The sequence below is a fragment of the Citrus clementina genome, unplaced genomic scaffold, assembly GCF_000493195.1.
Source record: "Citrus clementina cultivar Clemenules unplaced genomic scaffold, Citrus_clementina_v1.0 scaffold_8, whole genome shotgun sequence".
Classification (NCBI taxonomy): domain Eukaryota; kingdom Viridiplantae; phylum Streptophyta; class Magnoliopsida; order Sapindales; family Rutaceae; genus Citrus; species Citrus x clementina.
In genome coordinates, this window is record NW_006262022.1 from 23,325,795 (window position 1) to 23,351,457 (window position 25,663).

At 35.7% G+C, this 25,663-nt stretch overlaps 3 protein-coding genes across 6 annotated transcripts; 2 read left to right on the forward strand and 1 right to left on the reverse strand.

The window, feature by feature from the left end:
• The first annotated feature begins 2,935 nt into the window (after window positions 1-2,935).
• Window positions 2,936-4,491, forward strand: LOC18034765 (dof zinc finger protein DOF2.2). Its single transcript, XM_006424742.2, has 2 exons — window positions 2,936-3,205; window positions 3,376-4,491. The coding sequence occupies exons 1-2, from the start codon at window positions 3,152-3,154 to the stop codon at window positions 4,306-4,308; spliced, it is 987 nt and encodes a 328-aa protein (XP_006424805.1). The 5' UTR covers window positions 2,936-3,151; the 3' UTR covers window positions 4,309-4,491.
• A 4,400-nt stretch (window positions 4,492-8,891) lies between these two features.
• LOC18034452 (U-box domain-containing protein 13) lies at window positions 8,892-14,990 on the reverse strand. The gene is made up of 4 exons (XM_006424744.2): window positions 14,270-14,990; window positions 11,644-11,760; window positions 10,847-11,302; window positions 8,892-10,360 (listed from the first exon to the last, which is right to left on the reverse strand). Exons 1-4 carry the CDS (start codon window positions 14,537-14,539, stop codon window positions 9,218-9,220), a joined length of 1,986 nt encoding a protein of 661 aa, XP_006424807.1. The 5' UTR covers window positions 14,540-14,990; the 3' UTR covers window positions 8,892-9,217.
• A 4,855-nt stretch (window positions 14,991-19,845) lies between these two features.
• Window positions 19,846-23,530, forward strand: LOC18034602 (palmitoyltransferase ZDHHC3). Of its 4 annotated transcripts, none has more exons than XM_024179143.1 (9): window positions 19,846-20,126; window positions 20,230-20,289; window positions 20,885-20,951; window positions 21,081-21,177; window positions 21,862-21,958; window positions 22,087-22,170; window positions 22,307-22,347; window positions 22,468-22,533; window positions 22,629-23,530. In XM_024179143.1, the coding sequence occupies exons 1-9, from the start codon at window positions 19,967-19,969 to the stop codon at window positions 22,722-22,724; spliced, it is 768 nt and encodes a 255-aa protein (XP_024034911.1). In that variant the 5' UTR covers window positions 19,846-19,966; the 3' UTR covers window positions 22,725-23,530. The 4 variants fall into 4 exon arrangements, 3 of the variants coding, with proteins under 3 accessions (XP_024034911.1, XP_024034910.1, XP_024034912.1); XR_002904283.1 differs by having other exon boundaries at window positions 19,847-20,126; window positions 20,230-20,364; window positions 22,307-22,351; window positions 22,629-22,647; XM_024179142.1 differs by having other exon boundaries at window positions 19,847-20,126; window positions 20,230-20,364.
• The last annotated feature ends 2,133 nt before the right edge of the window (window positions 23,531-25,663 follow it).

Here is a 25,663-nt window from a genome sequence, read left to right on the forward strand (position 1 = left end):
AATATTCCTAGTAACGATTTTTAAAAATTCCAAGTAATTTCATATATTTGATTTTTTTTTTAAATGAAGTTTATCCAGTCCTTTAGCTGCTTGAGCAAATACGAATTTTTTTTCTTTTTGTTTAATTGCACCCAGTGGTGATATGATCTTTGTGCTAATATTTTTGTATATGTTATTGTAAATGGTAGTTGTTAGATAAAATGTTCTTGTAATTAAATATCAACTATATATTTTACAGGTTTTATGAGTTATGTTTGTGTTTTTTTCTCTTTTTTTTTTTTTTTTTTTTGTTCATTGTTTTTGGGTAAGGCTCTAATGTCCGACCCTGAATTGTAATATACTTATATCAATTTTTTTTCTTTAATTTTATTTCCTCTCGTTTGTGAGGTTCATTAAAAAGACAAAAAAACTACATACTATTAGAAAATATACAAGTGTTACTGGATCAAAATTAGTGGGGCAGACACCACTCTAATACTATTTATTGTTATTTCTTGAGTATTTGTTGATTTCATTAACCATAATTAATGTGTCGATTTTATGCTAATCTTTTTTACAATAATTGACTATTTCTAAAATATATGTAATTCTAAAACAAAAGTTTATGTGAATTAACTAACTAATTATTAAATAAATAGAGCATATTAGGTTAAAACAGTATCTATAACATGTAGAAGTAGTCATAGCATCAATTACATGACTATGATATCATATCTATTGAGGCCTCCAGGCCACAGAATTAAATAATGCCAAGAGCAGTGGTTATTATAATCCGGCGATTCCCATCAATCGATGGCTCACAATAATTAGAGTACTTTTCAAATTTGGTGACGATGATGAGATTCCTTATTGCAGAAGATAGGCATGCATGCATGGCTTCCGTCTCATTCCTTTCCAAAAACTTCCACCCTCCAAATAATTTAAAGCGACTTGCATGATCCTCTACGACACGATTTCTGGTCTTAATCCAAAAAAGGGGATTCACGAACAGAGTAAAGGAGTAAAGAAAGAAGGAAAAGACAGAAAAGAGAAAAAGAGACAAATTGCAAATTGATGTTCTCAGTTTTAGGGCATGATATGTTCATTAAAGTTGAATTACAACTGGAAGAATTGTATGAAGCTGATAAAAAAGAGTTGATAAAGATGGGTAATTAATTCAGGTTTTTGATGTCGTAAACGATTAGAAAGAGACCTCTCAATGTAATTGAGCAAGTGCCGTGATGTACAGGAATTTCGCTCCTACGCTAATATAAGTTATGCTGAGTTTTTAAAAATGTTTTTGACATGCAGTTTTGTGATATGGGCATTTCTAATGGTTTATGGTTCAAATTGTAATTAACAAATATTTTTATCAAATTTACGACATGGTATTTTGCCCAGCATAATATCATATCGATATGCATGGATTTCTAATCTGATAAGCAAAACGTTTATTGGAACCAAGCAAACAATATATGAGCAGTAATTCATGTGTTCAATGAGAATTTAATTTTAATTGATCTATGGAAAGGAAAGAATTAAAAAACTATCCGAGCATTATGTATTAAATATAAATTTCTGGAGAAAAAAAAAAAAGGAGGGGGGTGGTCTTGTAAAATGATGTACTGATGTCGGGTAAAAGCTGTAGGTAACATGAAATTCCCAACTCAATGGCCCATTGTTTGATGTTTCAAGCTTAAAGAAAAGGTAAAAATAACATTTTATCATCGTGAAGGAGAAATCGTCAAAATAACAAAAAATGTACGTTGCTATATTTTCTTATGCCACCCCGTAAATCGTCATTAATAATTTATTGAAGGCTTGCCTTCCCCAACTCTTGGGAATATACATCTTTAAGACTGAATTTAAATGCTATCAAATACTTGTAAATAACAAAAACTCCATACATGAATCTCGTGTGTGTCAATAATGGCTCTGTCACTTGATCGCTCAATCACCAATCAAAATTTGAATATGTCCAATACCTATGATTAATAGTTCTGATCAATCAGTAATTGACCTCTTATATAATTGTAAGTAAATACTTTCTGTTGTTCTTTCTTTTCTAGAAATACTTGAAAAAACTTCTGTCACCCGGCGCACGTATGAACTTCTATCATCAGTCACACGTGCGTCACACTATTAGTAATAACCTTAACTTGTATAATTAGCGCATGTAGATAGCTATTAATTAATAGTAACCTATTTTTCACACACACGAGATCTATACAAGTAATTAATGGTCGGCAGGGTAATAAGGTCTCTATCAATTTATTCATTCAAGTAAATTTGAACTTCCAACTTCTTTGAAACCCCCTTTGGCTAGTTAAAAAAGAAAAATTCAACAACTATAGCCGATCAGTTACTAAGTGATTTATTAATATATTGTATAGTACTTGAGAAAGTTAATTAATGTGTCAAAGTTGATTCCCTCGTTAGACAGCACATCATAGATCTTGCAATTCCTACGGTTGATCCGGAATTTTGATTATGAAATTGAAAAGTGATCCCACCACAATGGACCATTAAGTGATATTATTTTTACAAATGTTATCATCTTCTTTCTCTTTAACGAACAAAGTTTTGGTTCCACTGGCAATGGAGTCCCCTTAAGTGGCTTAATTGGGTTTGCTCCTCAGTTCGAGTCGCAGGGAAGTCGCCTTTGTTGGGAGAACTTGTGCCTCCTGTTTCGAGCGAGAACTTCTAATATAGGTTGTGGTACAAGTTTAAAAGTGTCTCTCACGGTTGGAGCCCTTCCTAGGATACCTTGTTTTTTTTTAAAAAAAAAAAATCTTCTTTCTCTTTTATCTTCCATGCAAATGCAGGAGGGGTCACAAAACTCTACTTTTTGAGCATTAAATTACGCACACACAGTACCCACAGCATCTCAAAGAAAGCTTATAGGCGAAGAAAATATCATCCACTCAAAACCCTAAAATATAATAAAACAAAAAGTTAAATGGAGAACGGAAGAATAAGATCAGCACAATAAACAAAAGCCCTTTGCCTAGCTAGCTATCTTTAATTTTCCCCTCTTCGTTGATCTCTTTCTTTAGTTCCCTTTTCTCTTTCTTTCTTTCTTGGTGGCTCTGGTATTCCCTTAGTTTGATTCTCCCACCATTTCTTAAAGACCCAATCAAACTTTATAAAAGATAAAAGAGAAAATTCAAACATGGTTTTTTCATCAGTTCCAGTCTATTTAGATCCCCCCAACTGGCATCATCAGGTAAAAATTTTTTTTTCCCTCTTCGTTTTCTTTGAACCAACAAAAGCAGATTAAAGAAAAAAAAAAGATAAATATTCCTATTCCTTTGTAATCTCTTCTTGAATATACCAAATATTTGTTTCTTTATAATTATACTTGTTTTTGATGTCTTTGGTTTATCTATTTTTCAGCAACCAAATCATCAACAAGGTGCTGGCAGTGAAAATCCTCATCAGCTTCCACCTATTCCTTCAGCTCCTCATCATGTTGTTGGTGTTGGTGGTGCACCGGGCGGCGCTGGCTCTATTAGGCCTGGTTCAATGGCTGATCGAGCCAGACTAGCCAAGATTCCACACACAGAGGTACCCCTGAAGTGCCCTAGATGTGATTCCACCAACACCAAGTTTTGCTACTTCAATAACTACAGCCTCTCTCAGCCACGCCACTTCTGTAAGGCGTGCCGCCGCTACTGGACTAGAGGGGGCGCCCTAAGGAATGTACCCGTTGGTGGTGGATGCAGAAGAAACAAGAAAAGCAAAAGCAGCAGCAGCTCCTCAAAATCCCCAGCCAATAACACTGAGAAGCTCCAGCAAATGGGTAATTCAAATTCCACAAGCTCACTTCCCCCTGAGATTATTGGTCATTTGCAACAACAGTGTAATACACCTCATCAAATACCGTTGATGCCTTCTTTACATAATCTCTCTCAGTACAATATGGGGAGTATTGGGTTAAATTTTGGAGGAATTGGAGCATCAAGTGGTGTTGGTAGTAGCCACAGTACTGATCATGTGGGGTTCCAAATTGGAAGCAATTCAAGCATGAGTAGTAGTGCTATATTATCAGCGGGAGGTGGTGTGCAGCAATTCACTTTCTTTGAGCCACCCAATACAGGCTTATACTCTTTCCAAGCTGAAGGTATTGAAGCTCCATCTTCTTTAGTCGTGGCTTCAAACCCTAGGGTTTCTGAGCAGGCTCCAGCGAAAATGGAAGATCATCACCAAGAGCTTAATTTATCTAGACCATTTTTTGGTATTTCTGAGAATAACCAATATTGGAGTGGGAATAACTGGACGGATCTATCAGCACTTAATAATTCCACTTCTACAAATCATCTCTTATAAAATTTCAAGCTTTAGTACTTGAAGCTGCTTCATCTGATCATATCACTACTACAGCTTAACTTAAGATAGATGACTTGAAGTAGGTGCACGTTCCTGTGAGCTTCTTGGCTTGCATATTCGAACTTCGGAAGTGGATAGAGGTAAATTGTCTCTTCATGATCCATGAAGCACCAAAGACTCTAGATTTAATTAGTTTTTGGTTACTCTTTTTTCCTTTTTATGTTGCTTAATTACTAAATTTTTATGTCTTGTATTGCATGGGCTTGTTTACTAAATTGTCTCTGTGTTCCGTGTATGGGACGATCTATTATTTGACATATGATATATAAGTTGATTTCTGTAGAAAAAAAAAAATCCTTATGGTTACTTATATTTCATATATACTGCTTGATCATGAACTCATGTGATAGTATAAAGTTTCCTCACAATGACAAAGATCAAGAGCAGCTTCCACAGAATCACTTACATTTGAACAAAATGATCATTAAATTAAAATGAAGAAGCATTTGGGACTAACTACTGTATATTCATCTCAATTTAGGTAAAAGAGCATACGTGGGTTGATTGTTTTTGTTGAAATTTCCAGTGTTATGCTGTTTACATCAGCTGTGAATTTGTGCTTACACTTGGTGTTTAACTTCTCTCTTGTGCTTAAATTATCATGATAAATTTTATATGGGAAAAGGTGAAGTCTCATGCACTCCCTTTACGGTCTCAGCCCTCCTACATGAAGTAGATCTAGCATAAGCAATAATCTCCAATCATTCTCATTCATTGGAGATCAAATTACAGCCACCACTCTTCATAGTTTTTGAAATCATAACGTTGGCAATTCCTTGACCCCTTTGGTTATGTTTCTCACTTTACTTTGCCCATTCCTTCACATTTGGCAAAATCTGAATTCCCCACAAAGCTTCTCGTCTCTCATTTTTAGGTGGTTTATTACTTCTTTTCAGTCTTCACCTTCTCAAAAAAGGCTCAGTATGCGGAGATGTTGGTGGAGAGAGAGAGAGAGAGAGAGGAGAAATGGAAGAGGGTTTTATCATGTAACTGTTTTAGTAATGATTTTGTAATTATAAGTAAGAATCATGAGATGCGACGTACTTATTTGCTGGGTGAAAAAAGAGAAACAATTCTTAGAAAACGCCAAAACTCCCACTAATAACCATGCAATATTTATATTGCCATTTTCAACCAAACCCAAGTGCGAAGTATTCTAGAAATTTCGTTACAACAATTAGCTTACATCACCATACCATTTACTGTACAAATAATGTGGCCAAAAGAAAGTGAGACCTTTTTTTCAACTTTTTTTTTTTAGCTTATTTTGCCTCTCGATTAAGAAATCTTAAATGTATCTCGTATATACAAAATCTTCCAGAGTAATAATTACCTTTATGTTATACTCTGTTGATATTATAATCTAACCAGCAAGGGTTACAAAAAGAAAGGGAATCAAGGGATTTAGCTTTTGAAAGGACCAAGGGTGGTGCCTTGCGCGAACGAATAAAGCAAAGCAATCAAAGTATAGAAAACACAAGCCAAAAAGCACACACATACACTATGAACACTCTCTCTCTCTCTCTCTCTCTCTTCATGATAGTCAGTTGGCCATGGGACGCCGGGCGCGGAGTAAAAACAGTCAAGTGTGATTCCAAAAATAATGAGGATGCATGTGGATGTTAAAGAAAAAGGAAATTAAAGACAGAAAAAGATACACACGGTATCTACAGGCAGAGTGGTTACTGTTTTGTGGTGGGGGATACGACGACGAGCAATCAATGGAGGGCTCAGAATTCCAAGTGAAGAGAAGGGGGGGAAAAAAAAAGAAGCATTTATCCTAAGTTGTTCATCTTGTTGAAATGTATATGGATTGTCGTGAAGCTGCTTTAGACGACCCAGCTTTCGCTTTTTAGACTTACATTGGACCTTGTTTCTCGCATTCATTCTTGCCCTATTTAGTTTCATGAACAATTCTTCTAAACAATATTATTATATTGTTTGGTCAGATTTTTGTCACACATCATATATCTATTTTTTATTTGGAAGTTGAACGACACACGTAACAAGAAGCCAAATACTAAGGGTGTATGCAACAAGAGCATATAAGAGTTTCTCAACTTATTGACCACAGAATTAATTAAGCAGAAATTTTTTATTCTACATTCGCCGTATTACAACCTGGGAGTGCGGATATGATATGTGTGTATTTTCATTTTTTTTTTTTTGTTTTTTGACCACGAGGTATTTTTGGAAGGGCTCCAATTGTGAGAGGCACCTTTAAGCTCATACCACAACTGTGGGAGACACCTTTAAGCTCATACCACAACTCAGATTAGAAGTCCCTGCTTGAATCGAGAGGCACAGGTTCTCCCAACAAATGCGACTTCCCTGCGACTCGAACTAGGGAGCAACCCCAGTCAAACCACTTAAGGGGACTCCATTACCAGTGGAACCAACACTTTGTTGGTTGTGTATTTTCATTTTTAATTAATGTAAAGGTCAACTTGTTTGGCCATGCATGAATATATGACAAGCTACTATCACTGTTACATGTAAATATGAAAAAAAAAAAAGAGAGAGAAAGATGCATTTATTTCTTTCTTCTGGATCTTCGATGGGTAATTAGAAAGATCTATTAAGTTGAAACAAGAGATGTCGGATTCAAAAATGTTCACGTCCGTAGGAAATAAATTTACTTACCAGTTACATTTTTATTTTAAAAAATTAAAAAAAATTAAAAAAATTTCTCTCAATACTGTTTATTTTTATCAATTGGATTGTTTTATTACTAAAGTGATGCCTTCTTTTGAGTCCTTGTTTTTTTTTTTTTTGGACAGTAATGGGCTTCTGCCAATTATTTTTATCATATGTCTGTTGATTTTCATTTTTGATTGATATGTACATACATTATCAGGTCATCTACTGGATGGAAGAAGCAGGAGTAATGACTAGTCGTTCGGATCATTCATTTTATTGGATGGTTAGCGATCAAATAACTAAACAAAATAATAGTCACATTATGAATTCTCTCTCTCAATAGTATAAACTTTTATCGTCATTCAATAATAATTGTTGAACAAATAATCCACGAGACAAACAATTATTCGACCCTACAACTTGATTGGAGAGAGGGAGAGTTATATACAGTGTAAGAGAACTAATTTTGCAGAGAAAAATTTTAGATAGCAATAAGATGTCTTGATGAGATGTTTTGAAGTCATGAATGTCATGGTTGTGCTAAGAAAAAAAAAAAAAAAAACTAGAAACAAAAGGATTTATTAAGGGTATTTTTAGAATTCTGTTATAAGTGCGGAGAACAAAAGTTTGTAATTTAAATTTAATAAGTGGGTGTCTGATGCTCAAAATGTATTTTATTGATTTGATTTTTATCACACATCATGTATTTATTTTTGTGGTATTCAAAATATAAGAAAAAACATACGAAGAGATTTTAAACACTTGATTTTAGGTAATGCAAACAAGAGGCGTCCACTAATCGGGAGAGGAAATTAAAATGTTAAAGAATATTTCCAGTAGGGCTCGAAAATAAATTCCGAAACAGCTCAGCTTTGATAAATTATTCTGCTCCATGCACGTCATTTTTTAATTAGCCCCTCTTTTTAGTATTTATATATATATATATATATATATCATTCAATAATGCATAAAATTCGTCGTTGTTCAATTTGTTATATGGAATGCATAAAAATCCGCTCAGCTTCTTCTTTTTCCGCATCTCTATTTGAATTTGACTTGTGCGTTCTAATCGATGTACAGACATGGTTGCACGTAAAAGAAGAAGAAAAGAAACTGACCTCAAATTTTAATCGATTGGTCCACCATCTTCTTCGCACTCCAATCTTTTGAAAGGGGCAACTCAAGAAGAAGCTTTGCACGAGCTTCTATGACGCACCGACAGACCCCAATTCTTTTCTGACTTCGAACCTAGATGGTCCTAAGATGTAGTCAATGGAAAACTCGAAGTTACTTCTCATTCAAATTTTTCTAATTATATACTCTCTGTGTGTCCTTTCATTTTTTCAAATAAATTAGCAGTAACGTTAAATGAATAAATAAATCAAAGCATACGTCCATACTATGATCACAATTTGATCGTACGCACAAAAGTAAAAATTCTATGAATGAGATAACATTTTCCTACTATCAAGCTAAAAAATATAGCTAGTAGTTGGGGCGCGTAACCATATTTTCCTATATCTATTCACTATCAAAACACACGGCACTGTGAATCTGTGATTCACCTCAGAAACCCAAATTACATATATTTAAAACCTCAAAAATAACCCCGAAATTAATTAGAAAAAAAAAAAAACTTACAAGTTTCAAAAATGAAACACGGCCCATAGCTTATGCAATCTAACATCATCCTCTTTTCCCTCGTTCCTTCTACGAAATTTTGAGTGGACAACTTGTTGGGACAAAAAGATAATAAATTATTAAATCTTATTCATTCATGCGTAAAATAAGAAGTTTCGTTTGTTGTGGCGTCGGCTGCAGCAAATTGAAATAGGAATACAAAAATCATCTCTCCATTGAAAGCTAAAGTTGGGCACGTAAAATTTGGTATCGACATCGTATATAAATTGGCTTGAATACAGGAAACATCTCTTCACTAAAACTTGAGGATGATCACAGTTGTACATGTTACAATGGTACATATCACAATACTGTATCTCAGTCTTTTCCTCCTCCCCCAATTTCTCGATTTGATGACTTTGTGAGTTGTCTCGTGGGTGTTTGTCCCCATTTCACACAAACAAATGAATAACTTACAGATTGGACGGGTGATCTTCCACCCCTCCCCCGCAGCATCGCTGCCTCTTTTTCAATACACAAAATAGAAAACAAAATGATCAAATGAACAAATCGGGAAAAACAAAAACCCTCAGCTGTCAGCAGCATTTGATGGTAGCCTTGCCTCCTGTATCTGAGACTGAGACTCAGTTTGAACCTGAGCTTGCTTTTGCTGCTCAATAAACCTGCTCATACGTTCAAGCAGCTGTGCAGCTTTTCGCTTACCCCTGTCTGTGCCGTTTTGTGCCAAATCCACCAGAGGGCCCATCACCCCAAGTTCCTTAGCCTCTGCTAGATATTGTTGGTCTCCGGCACAGAGATGTACCAAGACAGCAGCTGCATTCTCTCTGTTCCTGGGAGATCCATTCCCAATAACCTCCACCAAAACTGGCACTGCCTCAGCAGCCCCAATGGCCGCCTTCCCTTCAGGGTGGCTAGACAGTATGGCCAGGATGGCCAGTGCTTCATCCACCATTCCACCTCCAGGTTCTGTGAGCAAATGCATCAGTGTAGGCACAACTCCAGCCCTCACTGCCTTTCCCTTGTTCCCTTGGTAAATGCACAAATTGAAGAGTGCAGTTGCTGCATCCTTCTTTCCTCTCTGGGTACCTTCGCTCAGCAGTGTCACAAGTGGTGGGATGGCCCCAGAAGCACCAATTGTAACCTTATTTTCATCAATAACTGAAAGGCTAAAGAGGGTAGCTGCCGCATTTTCTCGAGCCTCCATGCTCCCTATCCTGAGCACATGAACTATACTAGGAACTGCTCCAGATGAGACAATGCTTCCTTTGTTATCTTCACAGATGGAAAGGTTAAGTAGAGCTGTTACTGCATGTTCTTGGGTACGAGAATCAGGAGTTGAGAGAAGGCCTACAAGGAGAGGGATTGCACCAGCTTCAGCAATTGCCACACGATTATCTGCATTCCGCTTGGCAAGAAGGCGGATTTCACCTGCAGCAGATCGCTGATCCTCAGGACTTCCAGATGTGAGCTTGCAGAGGAGAATCTCAATTTTGGTACGTTCTGCAGGTGAGCATGCAGATGAAGTTTTACTGGGTCGCGAACTACTGGGTCGTTTTGGTGGTTCAATGCCATTTGCTTCACACCACTGGGCAATGAGACTACGAAGGACATAATTGGGTGTAACTGCAGTACTAGTGAGAGTCTGTTGTGTCTTTGGACATGTCCTATGCCCTGCTTCCAGCCACTTTTCAATGCAGGAACGCTCATAGGTCTGTAGCAGAGTACGACATAGATGAGAGATGTTAGAAAAATAGAGCATCTCTTTTATTAGAAAGAAAAGGCTAAGTTCAGACTGTCTTTTCATGAAGAAAATATCCTGGACTTCTGAGAAGTGGAAACTGGTTATTGTAAGACATTGTGGTCATTCAGTCAAAAAAAATCTTCGCAAGTGGTAAACCCCTCCAGAGTTTGGATATTTCTAAGGGAGAAAAGAGAGCAACTAGTCAATTACTGAATGTCAAGGAATATTTCCTGACTTAATCTTTGCCTAGGCAATCAACTGGATGAAATGACATAAAACAAACTTAATTAAGCTGACAATTTTTTTCAAAATGCATGCTGTATTTTACTGATATCTGAGTTAATTGAACAAGGTGGAAAGGAGATGGAACTTCTAGATAGAAATCTAGAAAAGGGAAGTAACTATGGTCCACCTGCGTTTCGCCATCAAAGAGCAAGAAATTCAAGATGCCGTTACCTGTCCTGTTGAAACAATGACAGGATCCTTCATCAACTCCAGTGATATTGGACAGCGGAAATCATCTGGTATAACTGGAGCCTTGTGATTCCTATCGCTGGAAGCTTGACCACCCTGACTTGGACCAGGATTCTTTTCTTTCAAAGGAGCATCCAAGTTAGGGTTCTCTGTTTGCACAAAATCCTTAATCTTCTTCAACAACATTGACATCTTCTCAATGGTCTCCCCAGGATCTCCCCCAGTGGAAGCAACCATCTCATGCAACGCCAGTGACTCTTGTGTTAGATCAGCTATTCCCATCAGTTGTAACTTCTCAGCCAATCCCCTTAGGACAGCTGGATCTGGTGTTACATCATTGTTCTTGTTATAGAGGGACAAAAGTTCCTCGTACAGCTCAACATCAGGTGCATCAACTCTTCCTTTGGCTCTTCTGAACTGAGAAAGAACAAGCTCAACCTGTACACCATAACAGTTAAAAGAGAATAAAAAACTGCTAGAATGATCCAAGGGGCTTGCCTTGAAGCTTGCTAGGAGTCACAAGGAGACCTTCACATTGTTGGTGTGTATGCATGTGCAAACAAGCATTAATGTAATCTCACAATATCGAAACCAAAAAATAAAGGCTCATATTTAACTGCTTATAGCAGTAGTCAGGATCCACCAAGCATTATCGCAAGATTCATACGCATCAAATGAGAAACATAACATATTTAGAGTGGAAAAGAGGTCTCGTCTGGTTCTTCATTTTTAATAGCCTTAAATAATGAGAGCACGATTATAAGATGATGAATCTCTACCTGTTCCTTGACTTCATCTGATATGTCGAGGTTTTCATAAGAAATTGCACTCAAAGCTTGTTCCAACTGCGCTGTAACCTCATAGAATTTTGTCATAATTTCACCCCTCTCTAAAACCTGCCAGTAGGGTGACTAAGATTAGAATATTCATAATCTGGCAGTAATCCTGCCAAAACAAAAAATTTCCTAGAATTTTATTAGAATAACAAATCCAAAAAGTGAACATACACAATAGATTACAAGGACAACCAGAGGTTCTACAATGTGTGGCTATTACCAAAACTTGTGTAAGTTATATATGCAACATACATGAATATTGATTCAGAAATAGTTTAAATTATAAGAGTATTGTAGCAATTTAAACATACATGTGTGTATACATGGATGATAGGACTTAACCTACCTGAATAATACAGGTTTTATTTTATATCTTTTTAGGACAATTATTGAACAGAAAACCAACGAATACAGAAAATTTCCGTGGTTCAATGGTTTAAAACCAAAAGTTCCTTCAAGAAATTCAAGATACAGTCCTAATCATCCTAACTTGAATAATTGTAAACTTAATTTTTGAGAGAGCAGAATATTGTTCAGCCTTTTCAGGACAAGAATGAGTCAAAAACTTTCTCCTTCTTCGCAAATAAGCAAGGAACAAACTGTGGGCACCCACTGAAGATGAATCAGGTTACCAAACAGATTTAAGCAATATTTCACACTTCCATCCAATCCATGAAAGAATCTTCTGATGCCCTCGACATAAAAAATTTTAGAATCATAGCTGAACAAAGAAAAATCAAGAATACAATCTTTCTAGCCTCCTGCTTGCTCCAGGGTATTGTTGAATGTCTGCACCCATTTCTAACGATCAACCAGAGTTTTTCACTTTTGGAACTCCCCACACACTTGTGACAGTTCCATTCAAACTTATAATAGGTGGAGATTCATGCAATAAAATCTAAAGAAGAACATCTGCCATACTGAAGAGCAAAATACCGTGCCTTAAAAATAAAGAAGAATGTGGCCATCCTTTTCCTTTCCTTGGTTAGTTCCCCCTTCCAATGACAAACCATGGCCCATAGTTCACAGGCCCTAAAGGGGTGCTCTTTCTCAGCCGATAAAAGCAACAGAGCTGGGGTGAATGCTGAAGCTCATTTACTCTATACAGAGCTCATGACATCAAAATCTTCAAAACAACAACTACTTCAGATGTAATGAAAATTTTCTCTTAATTCACAATGGAGAATAAAAATCTGGTGCTAAAAGGCCAAAAAAAATATCACTAAGTCAATTATGACGTGCACATACTCACATATCTTATTTATCTCCTCTTCCTCCTCTCTTGTCATTATAAATTCACTCATGAAGTTACGGAACATTGAAAACATCTCCGAAACCAATTACACCAAAGCAATTAGAACTCACCGCAGAGTTCTGCTTTGATATGACTTCAATAGTGCTTCCAGTCTTTCACAATCAAATCTTGAAGGAGAGGCCAATCTTCATAGTTACATAGAAGAAGATCAAACAAGCCAAAGTTATCCTAACTTTATAAATTTTGTTTTCTTTATCTTTTCTTTCTGATTAATAAAAATCCTCCAAAAGCTACCATCAAAATTTTAGATACCACACGAATTCAAATCCTCGAAACAAGCCAAATTGGAACTTCAAGTAAAAGCCTATATTTGTACATAGAGCCATAGAGAAACAACTAAATATAAAACATAAGAAAAGACAAAGTAATACTCTTAAGTACTAAGATATAGATACAATCAAGATACACATGCTTGTCTTGACAAAAAGCGGAAAAATTTAACACATTAATAATGGGTTGGATTTCACAATCCGTGCCTGAAAGGGACACTCGCAAAACTCAAGGAAAATATATCAGGAATATAAGGAAAACAAATAAATTCTAGGATTTAGCTTGAGATTCTAGCTCCTCTAGCCAATAACTCATAAATGACTATGACAGTTGAAACTAGTAGTCCAAGAAACATGGATGAAATGCATCAACACATTTTTTATGGACTCGAGAAAGGATCTGAAAAAGAAGGGAGTTAACATTTTTCTCTACTTCATTGCAAACCCAGTCAAACTTATCAGAAAAACCAAAAGAAGAAAAAAAAAAGGGCCAAAATTCCATTAGCATGCGGTGATAATTACAGTTGTCACCTTATAATCTGTCCCTAAAATAATCAAAGAAGCAAAGAGAGACAAAATCCAACTTCAATAACACTACTAAACATAATCGCCAATGGATTTCCAACAAAGCAGAGCAATACAAAAAATATAAAAGAACTGTAAATCCGCAATTTCTTATTATCTACTACATAAACCTAAACTAACAATTCAGCCAGGTTGAATTTTCAATTAAGTTTCATTTTTTATTAAGAAAAAAAACAAAATAAATCACAAAATCCAAAAGTTCATTTGGAAGGTGCTAATTGCCATGCCATAAACATATTAACTGCTTCCACACTTGTTCACGTGTGCATAACCGATCAAATGCTTCATTGCCCTTTTTATTTTTCCTCATTTTCTCACCAACCAAACAGATCGAACAATAAATGAACGAAAATAAAATAAGTTAGCAGTTATGATCTATAGAACAACAATACATACACACCAGGTAAATCTTGCTGCCTTCGCTGCCAAATCTAAGCAACTCCTTAGCCGAAGCTAACGCCTCCTTCAACGAAACCAAAGCTTTAGAAGTCTCTTCTGGAATCGCTTCTTTACTTTCTTTAATTTCCTCAAACATTGGCGTCAACAGCTTCAATCTCCTCGCCAAGTTGCAGTACTGCTTCTTGACCGTACCTCTGTAATCCGAAATCGTCGATATCTCGTTCACTGTGTCGATCAAGCTCTGCACGAGCACTCCTTTTTCGTCTTCCATTATGACGTCTTCAACTTCAAACTAAACACTAAACTACAATCAGATCTCGTTAAGATGCACCGTATTGTGAGTGTTTTGTTTGAGAAAAAAATGAACTGATTTTTGCGCAGATTTGTATTAAATCCGGCGGCGTTTAAGCTCTCGAGTAGTGGCTAGAGTCGTCTCGTCTCCATGAAACCGCAGCTTTGAGAGAGATAGAGAGAGAGAGAGTGTGTGTTTTTTTTTTTTTTTTTGGCGCGGCTTAAGTGAGCTTAGCTAAAGTGAGGTATTGTGAAATGGGAATGTGAACGTGATTTTGAGCTGGGAGTGCCCGTGAGTAAGAGAGGCGAGTGGGGAGGAGAATTTTCAGCGTGGCTCCTGACTCGGCTAACCGTAACGATTGGGTTTGTTATGTTGTCGATACCGAATAATCTAGGGTTGGTTGATTTCAGTTAAACTACCGCCGGTGAACTTGAATGGTCGGGTGACTCAGCAGTGAATTAGTTAATTTTTTTTTAAAGTTAATTAGTTGGTAAAATCATGTCTTAAAATTCATTTAGTTGTAAAAGAATATTGATGTTAGTAAACATCAAATATTTAATATTAAATATTCTCAGGACATTGATTTTATAAATTAAATTCCATTTTACTGAAATTTGAGACACATTTAACCTTGCCGATTGGATTGAGGATATTGAAAGTCAATTCGAATAAGCGTGTAAATTAACCAGTATATGTTTTTCGATCCGTGGACAATTATTATCTTCCACTAACAAGAAAAAATAATCCAAAACACACAAGACAAACCAGACTCGATGTCTTGTTTGACCAAAGCCTAGTGCCTTTAAGAAAATATCGCAATGAATATACATTAAAGAGTCGAAACTTGGAAAAAAAATAAAGTAGCGAGCAAGCTAATGCTAATTCCATCTTTTAGGAATAATGAATGGGTCATGATGGAACAGAGACGTGACCATTCCACTAATGCATATGTTGGAAATTAAAGCCAAGCAATTAGGCATGCATGCAAATTGCAATAGATTTCATTTGAGGGTAGGATTAATGGATTATGTTGAAGAAAAGAAAAGCCGTAAAATAAACAGTAGCCACAAAATGAACAGTAGCCGCAAGATGAACAATAGTCACTGGTGGCTATAAATAGAGGAGTGCTCCTCCTTATTGTTTGTATCCCAAATCCCAGAGATGGAATCCAAGTTTTGGTGAGAAATTAAGAGGGAGAAATATTCTTAAGCATGTAGTTATATTGAAGGAGCATTTGGCTCCTCAATATAGGTATTATGGGTTTGCTTTGTTAAGGGATATTTCTCAAGATTATGTATTTGGGGCTTGGGTGAGAGAAAATTTATGAGAGTGTGGTTGTAATAATTTTCCACATAGTGAATATTTTTTTTCTCTGGTTGTCTTGTGACAACGGCCGTGGTTTTTCTCCGGATTTGGAGTTTTCCACGTAAATCTTGTGTTGTGTGATTGGTATATTCTCCATTCAATTTTTCTTATTAATTTGTTGCTTGATAAATTGCTTGGAGAGATCTTGGGAGGAAACTCAATTTCCTAACAGTGGTATCAGAGCCATTGATTGAAGTTTTGGTGTCGGGGTACTATTCACGTATACGGTACTGTTCACGTGAAGCAGTGGGAGCCAATCCAAATAATTTGTGGTGAAGAGAATATGAAGCAAATATGTCAGCAGCTGGTGTTTTTCAAACTTGGTTGAAGTTTGATGTTGTTGAAAAATTAATGGGAGAATGATTTTATTGGCTTGTGGAGAATTCAAGTCAAAGGTGTATCCAATCTGGTATGCACAAAGATTTGAAGGTGTGGACAATTTTGGCACCTCAAGAAAATTGTCAAGAAGGTGGAGTGGGCTCGGCAAATTACTCCAAAATCAGTAAAGGAGACACTGATATTCTCGCAGATGGTGAGGTTCCTTTTGATAGGAGACTTGGTTAGTTCTTTTAGCATGTAGATCTCCAAGTTGCCATGAAAGAGAACATGTTATGATCAGTGGGGTCCACAAGTTTGCACGCGGGCATTGGCTTGGTATAAATGCAAGGTGTGTGGTGGAAAAGTTATGTCATGGCTGAAGAATTCTCAGGGAAACCAAGCATGAGAATTGCACCATAATTTTCAGCGAATATGTTCGACATGTGCCGGGAAAAAAAAATTCTTAGAATTGGTAATTAATTCTAAGTGGTATACTCTTTATGGTGGAGTATGATAATTCTCTATGTTGAGAATTATGACTAAAGGTGAAGACAACAAGGGTGGTGTGGAGATTGATTGATTATCAATCAAATCTCCAAGTGGGAGAATGAAGAAAAGAAAAGCCGTAAAATAAACAGTAGCCACAAAATGAACAGTAGCCGCAAGATGAACAGTAGCCGCAAGATGAACAGTAACCGCAAGATGAACAATAGTCACTGGTGGCTATAAATAGAGGAGTGCTCCTGCTTATTGTTTGTATCCCAAATCCCAGAGATGGAATCCAAGTTTTGGTGAGAAATTAAGAGGGAGAAATATTCTTAAGCATGTAGTTATATTGAAGGAGCATTTGGCTCCTCAATATAGGTATTATGGGTTTGCTTTGTTAAGGGATATTTCTCAAGATTATGTATTTGGGGCTTGGGTGAGAGAAAATTTATGAGAGTGTGGTTGTAATAATTTTCCACATAGTGAATATTTTTTTTCTCTGGTTGTCTTGTGACAACGGCCGTGGTTTTTCTTCGGATTTGGAGTTTTCCACGTAAATCTTGTGTTGTGTGATTGGTATATTCTCCATTCAATTTTTCTTATTAATTTGTTGCTTGATAAATTGCTTGGAGAGATCTTAGGAGGAAACTCAATTTCCTAACATATGTATGGTCCATCAAGAAGCCAATTCTTTCTGGGACTCGGACGCACACCTAATTATATTAATTTACAAAGGCAATACGCGCCATTAATGCACAATTAGCAGTAGATTGTCTGAAGCTATGTACGGTGTTTTTTCAACTTCCCCCGCCTCTTTAATTGTTTGCTATAAATTATAAATTATAAACTCTTTCTGGGTATGGTATAAAGCATTCTTTTTAAGGTTGTAGCTTTGATGATTAAAGTCTTTGTCTCCATTAAAGCCACTACTTTTCGTAAATTTCAAATGCTTATAAATCGTTGATAGTGGGAAGTATTAAATTGTTTAAAGCCATTAATAAAAGTTGAAAAAAATTACTATAAAAATAGTAACCATTTCTAAATATTCATGTGCTTACATTTAGTATGCTCAGGACAAGTTAAATTTTGCCTATTTGAGATTCAAAGAATCGACTCCTTTTCTTTATGTCTTCAAATAGGAAATTGTTTTTTTTTTTCCTTTCTTTAAATCATTGCCGATTAGTATTGCAAAATTTTAGGAACATTTCGAAAATTGAAGGCGTTTATGAAAAATTCTTGAATATTTTCACTATATAATTTAATTCATTAGATTTTTATCATATATCCACACACACACACCCCCCTCTTAATTGATTATCTGTAAATAAATACGTGCACGACAATATTTCAACCAATGAGAGTGAATGTTTGTACCCGATATTTTTTAAGTTCATATTAAAAAATATTTCGATTCTATTATAATATAAAGAAAAAAAAAAGTACATAAAATTATCCTCCACAGCTCCACTTCGCGGAAATTTCCTTATAGACAAAACAACAAGTCTTGAATAATCATAATCATTAAAGGATAATTTAAGTTCTTGGCATGATTGCATTGATCACAGGCTCGCAGCTACGAAATGGCGTGACGGGCAATAACACACGGCCTAACTGGTGGGCCCCGGGGAACCCGTGTGGGCGCGTCCTTTGATTTACAATTGGGAGACTGGTTCACACTAACGCTGCCCAGGAGTTACACGTGGCAAATCAATGGCGGTTTACAGCCGTCTGATCACTGATCAGACTGGCAATTCAGGATCAGAGATACACGTGGCCCACATGCACGGAGCGGGTGGGATGCACAAGATAGATCGTCATGTTGCTCTATCTGATAGCGACTTGTGTCCAAATTGGCGTGGGTCGCAGTCGGCTCGGCTCATCTCGGCACGACATTCAAGCCTTCTTCAGCCAATCCTTCAGCTCCAGCAGCCTCCAGCTCATGCCACGTTAGCCGAGAACAACGGAGTAGCCAATTAACAATGAGAAAGAAGTCCACATGACTCCTTAAGTGGGCCCATGATTCTTTTTTAATACTATGTGATGAAGTGGGTTCCCGTGTGGACGAAGACCGCGGCACATGGTCTTACATGTTGGCCATGATGACGGTTGTACGGTAATTTCCGAATCCACCGTGGCACGATCCGGTCTTGGAGATGTAAACGAATCGGACCCGTCCATTTCAGGATCCCCCCAGGAAACTCCTTATCCTACGGGAATAATTCAAACAACCTTTTTAAATACACCGTCGAGTTTACATGGGACCCGCAGGTGGGACCTAGGAAAGTAGCAGGGATGATGCAGGGGCATGTGATCCGTCGTAAGGACAGCTCAGATACTTCTAATGAAGTTTTGGTGTTTAGTGCAACGGATTTGCCTTAATCTCACGGAAGTGATTGCATCACCTGGTGGTGACAGCAGGCCCGTTATCAAACAGTAACAGGGCCTTGTATTTTGATTGGTCGGCGCTGTGGCACACGTGAGCTCCGTTATCTGTGATTCAAATTTTATCCAAATTGTCTGCTTTTTATGAGTGATAAACGTTGTTGAATTTTTGTCATTCATGCTTTATCTTCCTTTTGTCAAATTTTCTTGAGGAAATTTGTTGAGTCCCACGTTGTATTTTTCAATAATTTTGAGATACTTCTACGGCGTCTTTTCCACGCGCACGCTCCGTAGTGTGAATAAATTTGTGTTTTAATAGAAATACAGTATTTTGATACAATCTATTGTGAAATAAAAATAACAGTGTAAATACACATAAGTTGATAAAATAAATTATATGAATTATAAGAATCATATACTAATGATATGAAAAAGAATAAAAAAATCATAGAAAAGCTTATTTCTACATTTGTATTAACATAAACTTTTTTTTCAATCATGTTTTATACCATATTATGAGATTTATCAATTAAATGAATTAACACTTGATTAGAGAAAAAAAAATGGAAACACAAGGGGAACCGGGAAGATGGCCTAAGGCTGAAATTGGCAAACTAGGAATGTTGGTCCGCAAAAGTGAAGCCCAACTTTATGGACTTTCCAAATCTTTGTTGACCTCGACCGTTTGTAAATTGATTCCTTGAAGGATATTTACGTCTTTTGACTAAGACCATTCAACCCACGTCATCTCTCGTTGAAAGGCACTAATTATCATTAATTCTGTAATTTCCTAAATTTTCGTTTGGATCGGAGCTTGTATTATACCAATTTTTGGCGCAATAAAAAAAAAAAAAAATGGTGCTAGTAAACGAGCAGAGGAAGCTCTCGGCTTCACTGCCGTTAATCTGTCGCTGTATAATCTCCTGCATCTTGGTCTTGCTCACTCAATTGACTCTCTCTCTCGTTCCTCGCTTCTTCGCCGCCTCACCATTCATTGTCCAATTCGCGCTCTCAGGTTAGACTAAGATGGATATTCAACATTTATTACATTTATGAGTTAAATAAAACCTGATTTATTTAGTTATTAATATTTATTATTATTGTTTTTGGTTTTGCAGGTCTGGTGCTGCTGTTAGTTCAGACCTTGTGTGGATGGTGCAGGCGCCTTCTTGGAGTGTGTGCGTCAGCTCCAGCTTTCGTTTTCTTTAATATACTTTTTATTTGGGGTTTCTATATAGCTGTTGTTCGACAAGGTGCTTCTATTTTCAATTCTTGTGCTTTCAAAAGTCTCGCACATGCACACATGTGTGTATCAGATGGCCTATAAATGAATTTTTTTTTTTTTGGAGCAATTCGCACTTCTTCTTGGCAACTTTACTACTCATGATTAAGCCGTTTTAACTACTAATGTGAGATTGAAATTAACCAAAAAAAATAAAAATAAATCAAGAGCTCATACTTTTGGATAGGAAGTTAGGCGTGATACAACCATTTATACTTGACAGCTAGTGATTCTATTCCATTGTAGCAGTGGATTAAAAGCTGTAGTACATCAATCTGTAAAGAACTCTAATTGTTGTATATAATTAGATATGATCAAAATATTTTATAATTCGTTTTTAAATCTGACAGTTCTTCTGCATTGTAGATTATGGTTATGAATGTATCAATAAACAATGCTCTTTTGTATTTTTTTGAGGGGATAACCCTATCTGAATTAATATTGGACTTCCTTACTACTTTACTGACTTGAAAATTTTTCCCACTTTGCAGCCGTCTCAAGTTTAATAGGTGGTTTGTTCAATATAGAGGTTGCAATGATCATAATTGGTTTGTGCAGGTTGTTTTCTTCCTCGTGTTGGGATTATTTTTTAGTTTTCTTGGAAGCCATACAGTAGCTATTCATAATTATAATTAGTTGTTTTATTCAACTGTTTCTTTCTCTAATATGATTGTGCTAATTGGGCAGTATCATGTCAAAGGATCCTGGTTTGATAACAAATGAGTTTCCTCATTTGGACAAACTTGTAGAAGGTTCAGAACTTGGTGTTGATCCTGACAACGAGGTGGTAAAATTGAACTGAGTCAAGTAATTAAATAGTTTAATACTCATTTAGTCTCTTCTTCTCTTGTACAAACTGTTGATTCCAAGAATTGGTAAATCTCAGGAATACTGACCATAGTTATTTTAATAGTTTGATTTTAGGTCTAAAGAGAAAAAGACAACTTCTGTCAACGTATCAAGTCTAACTGTACTTATTACATTTACATGAGATGATGTTTGAGCATTTAACGTTTATGTCTCTCTACAAATGAACGTGCTAGTACATATACAGTCAGCTCAACAATTAACAGACTCAAATGTTTCAAGTTTTACACTTTACCTTAATGCTTTACTTTGTTAAAAGTTAAAACATCATCATCCGGCATGAACTCCAAGATTTCAATCTAAAATTCATTCCTGCTGATTAATTCAGAAACTTGCACTGTAGGTTGATTTTGCATTATTTATCTTGTGTTCAATGTCCATGTTACTCCTCTAGCTGCTTCTGGGCTGGTTCGCTTCAGTACTTGAATCATGGTTTAGAGTTGACATCAAGCATTTATCTTTTCCTCTTCTGCTAACATTGGTCACTTGGAAATTCAGTTCTAGCCAGATGGTGCTCTTTTTATTTCTTTACATTACATATCGTACTATCTGTCTCTCAGTCATTTAGTTAATTTATTGTTTTTAACAATGATTACTTCAGAATTCCCTTTTGCGTAAGAGGGTAAGATACTGTAAGATCTGTAAGGCACATGTAGAAGGGTTTGACCACCACTGTCCTGCTTTTGGAAATTGTATAGGTAATATCAGAATTTCTTGTAAACCTTGAAATATTCTACCTTTATTTGTCCATTTAATTCAACTATATGCCTTGTTAGAGTTTTTTAAAACTCTTTGTAGACTCTGATATTGATAAATAATTGAGCAGGCCAGAATAATTATTTTCTCTTCATTGTTCTTCTGGTTGGCTTTCTTGCTACAGAAGCTTCTTACGTTGCATGCTCTGTTCAATGTAAGCTTAGCCTCAGTGATTCCACCTGCTGTTAATCTTAATTGCTTGATAAGGATAATTTTGCTTTACCAAACACATTACCCCCACCCAATTTTCTGTCATGATGTTCACATTTATTCCTGCTCATTCCTTTCAGTTGTTGGAAAATCTCAGAATTTTGATAAAAGTCAATCAGAGGTAGGTATGTTACTCTTTCCTTGTTAGAAATTGTTGCCTTGCTTTTATAAGGGGGCATTGAATTTATCATTGTGATCAGTCATGATAACCACTGAATTTTTTTCCTGTTGTTTGATGTAGAATGATTGGGTTGTAAATTTGGCTACTAGCACCATGCTATTCTCTATTCTCCAGTTGCTATGGCAGGTTTGTACCCTTCTTTTTCTTTTTCCATGTGCAGATTATGTTCTTTTCGGAAATTCACTCCTTAAAGACTTATTCAAGACCTATTCTGTTTGTAGGCCGTGTTTTTCATGTGGCATATTTATTGTGTTTGCTTTAATGTCAGAACTGATGAGTGGGTAAGTCCCCAAGTAAAACAAATATTAGAGTATTGACTAATTATCAGTGTTAATAATATTTAGTTGTATTTTTTTGTTTCATCATATATTTTATCCTTAGTTACCTGGAGAAATATCCCGAGTTTCAAGTAATTGAATCTGACCAGGTAATATTTTCTTCAGCATGCTGTTGTTTCTAAATGTAAATTGTTTACTTTCTGGTTAAATTTAAAACATTTTTAATTTGCCTACTCAGGAGAAAGCTTTACTAGGATGAGGTTTACAAATCCGTATGATAAGGGGTTTCTACAAAATGTCAAGGACTTTTTATCGTTAAGAAGATAACACGTATTAGCATATATTGTGCCTCTGAACCTTATTGCAATTTGTGGCTTCCCTGCATTAGTCGTGGTGACAATTTTGAAGTTCATAAAGAATGTCCTGCCTTTGCACTTCAAGATTTTGGTGTATTTGGCATTAAAAAACAAACCATTCATAGGAGAGTATCATAGGAGAGTATAGATCAATGGAGCTGCAAGTTTGAAATATCAACTGAAGTACCAGAAGTGGTAACTGAGCCTGTGACGAGGCTCTTACGAATAGGAATGTGAGAGACTTTATAATGCAATATAACTTTACAGATTGAAACCATCTTGTATAGAGTAATCACATGTGTATATACATCTTTGTAATTAGTGCTTATCAAATTGACTCATATTTCGAAGCTAATAAAATGTGGAAGGATTGAAGTAATCTCAGAATGAAAGTGAAGAGACATGAGAGGACTCCATGTCATAGGAATATGAGGTTGCTTTTTAATTTAAGTAAATGAAAATTCTGGTTCTTGTGTGGGCTCCTAGATATTTCATTGTATTATTCAATGTATGACATTTAATGTATCACAATGTACAAATGACAAATGACGTAAACACCAAATTTCACTTCAATAATACCTTATCTGATTATCCTTCAACTCTTTCAATCTGAATCAGCTAGCTGGTAGCAAGTTAAGGTGTGTTTGGGAGTGAGGTGTTGTAGCTTTTAAGTTGCAGCTGTTGTGGAGTAAAAATTATAGCTGTGGAGTAGAAGTTGAGAAAAAAAAAATTACTAAGCTACCAAAGTCCAGTTATAAGTGTTACCAAACACTTTAGTGAAACACTTTAGTAACTGAGTTTTGGCAGCCAGCTACCTCACCACACTCCCAAATGGACTCTTAATACCTTCAAAAAGCATTAGTTCTTTCTCTAAATATTTGATTTGATCATACCTGTGCCTTGTTACAAAATAGTTCCCAACTAAAGAACACAATGTTCTCCTGAATGTGACCTATAAAGATTGAGAGTTCAAGACAGTAAAGTTAAAATAGTAAAAAAAAGGTACAATTATGGTGTTTTTTTTTTTGCTGTTATAGTTTTATCATTGTGGTAAAACTGACAAACAATGGGGACCTAAGTATCCTCCTTCCTAGGGGTGGCAATATGGGTCAGGATTCGTTTATTCGATTCGCTTCGATGTGAATTAAATGGGTTTGGGTTTGAAAAAATTGATTCGTTTAATAAATGGGTGAATTCGATTCGATTCGCTAATTAAACGAATCGAATGCGGGTTTAAAGATTTTGATTCGTTTATTCGTTTAGGATTCGTTTAATAAACGGGTTATAAACGAATCGAATATAGATCAATTCGTTTAATATTCATTTATTATTCGGTTAATTAAATTACTTTTGTATACCTAAATTTATTTGAAAATTTTTTAAAATTTAGAGGTTAATATTGTAATTTTAAGCTAAAGCAAAGTCAAAGCAATCAAAGCAGCCGGCCCTAATCTTAATTCTTACATTTCACATCTCTTTACCTTCATCTCTTTCCCTTCATCTCTTAGCAATTCAAGATTGATTTCACAGTTTATCAACGTCACTTAACCAGCAGCAGTCACCACCAAAGTAAGCTCCACTTCTTTTTTCCTTTTTTATTATTTTTGCCAGCTTTTTCATTTCGAAAGATATGTTGTAAACTATGCATGCTTTTAGCTTTTTCCATCAAGACGATTTCAAAGAGTCCATTAGTGCTAGGCTGTTAGCTTTTTTATTTTTTGCTCATATTCTTCAATTATGTCATTGTTAAAAATTTATATATATATATATTATTAGTGCAAGCTTTTTTATTTCTTGCTCATATTCTTCAATTATATCACTGTTAAAAAATAAAAAATTAATTAATTTTAATATATATGATCTTTTATTCTTCAATTAATTTGAATTATTTCGTTTATATATGTTAATAACATTTTTATTTACTTTTTGGTGTAGGATTTTTGTTTTCAAGGTGAAAAAGACAAATGAAGAGAATTAAAGAAATTACCTTACTTTATAATTTTAATTTTAATTATTGTTATTTGTATTATTAGGGATTTATAATTTGATATTTGGATGGCTGCATAATATGGTTTGAGTTATTTGTATTTTGTTCTGGAATGCTAAATTTGTAATTTTTTTATATTTTATTTTACTTAATTTTGTTTATTAATTATATTTTTCTAAACGAATCTTGATTCGATTCAATTCGGTTCGATTCGTTAAGGATAAACGAATAATAAATGAATCTGGATTCGATTCGATTCATTTATCAATTCTATTAAACGAATCGAACCGAATATTCGTTTAATAAACGAATCGAATCCGAATCCTGAAATTTTAATTCATTTAATAAACGAATCGAATCTGAATCCATAGAATCTTGACCCAATTCATTTACGATTCGAATTCGATTCGTTTATTCGTTTTGCCACCCCTACTCCTTCCTACCCATAGACCATTCTTGTAGCCTTGTGTGCAATGTCAGCCTAGGATTATCCTGCAGAACGCATTGACTTTAGATGATACAATCCCAAAGAATTCAGCAGTTACGTTTAAGAAAATAATAAGAGAAATGAGAAAAGGGATTAGTGATAAGAGACAAGACAATCGGAATTCTAGAGCACTGGAATCACATATAAT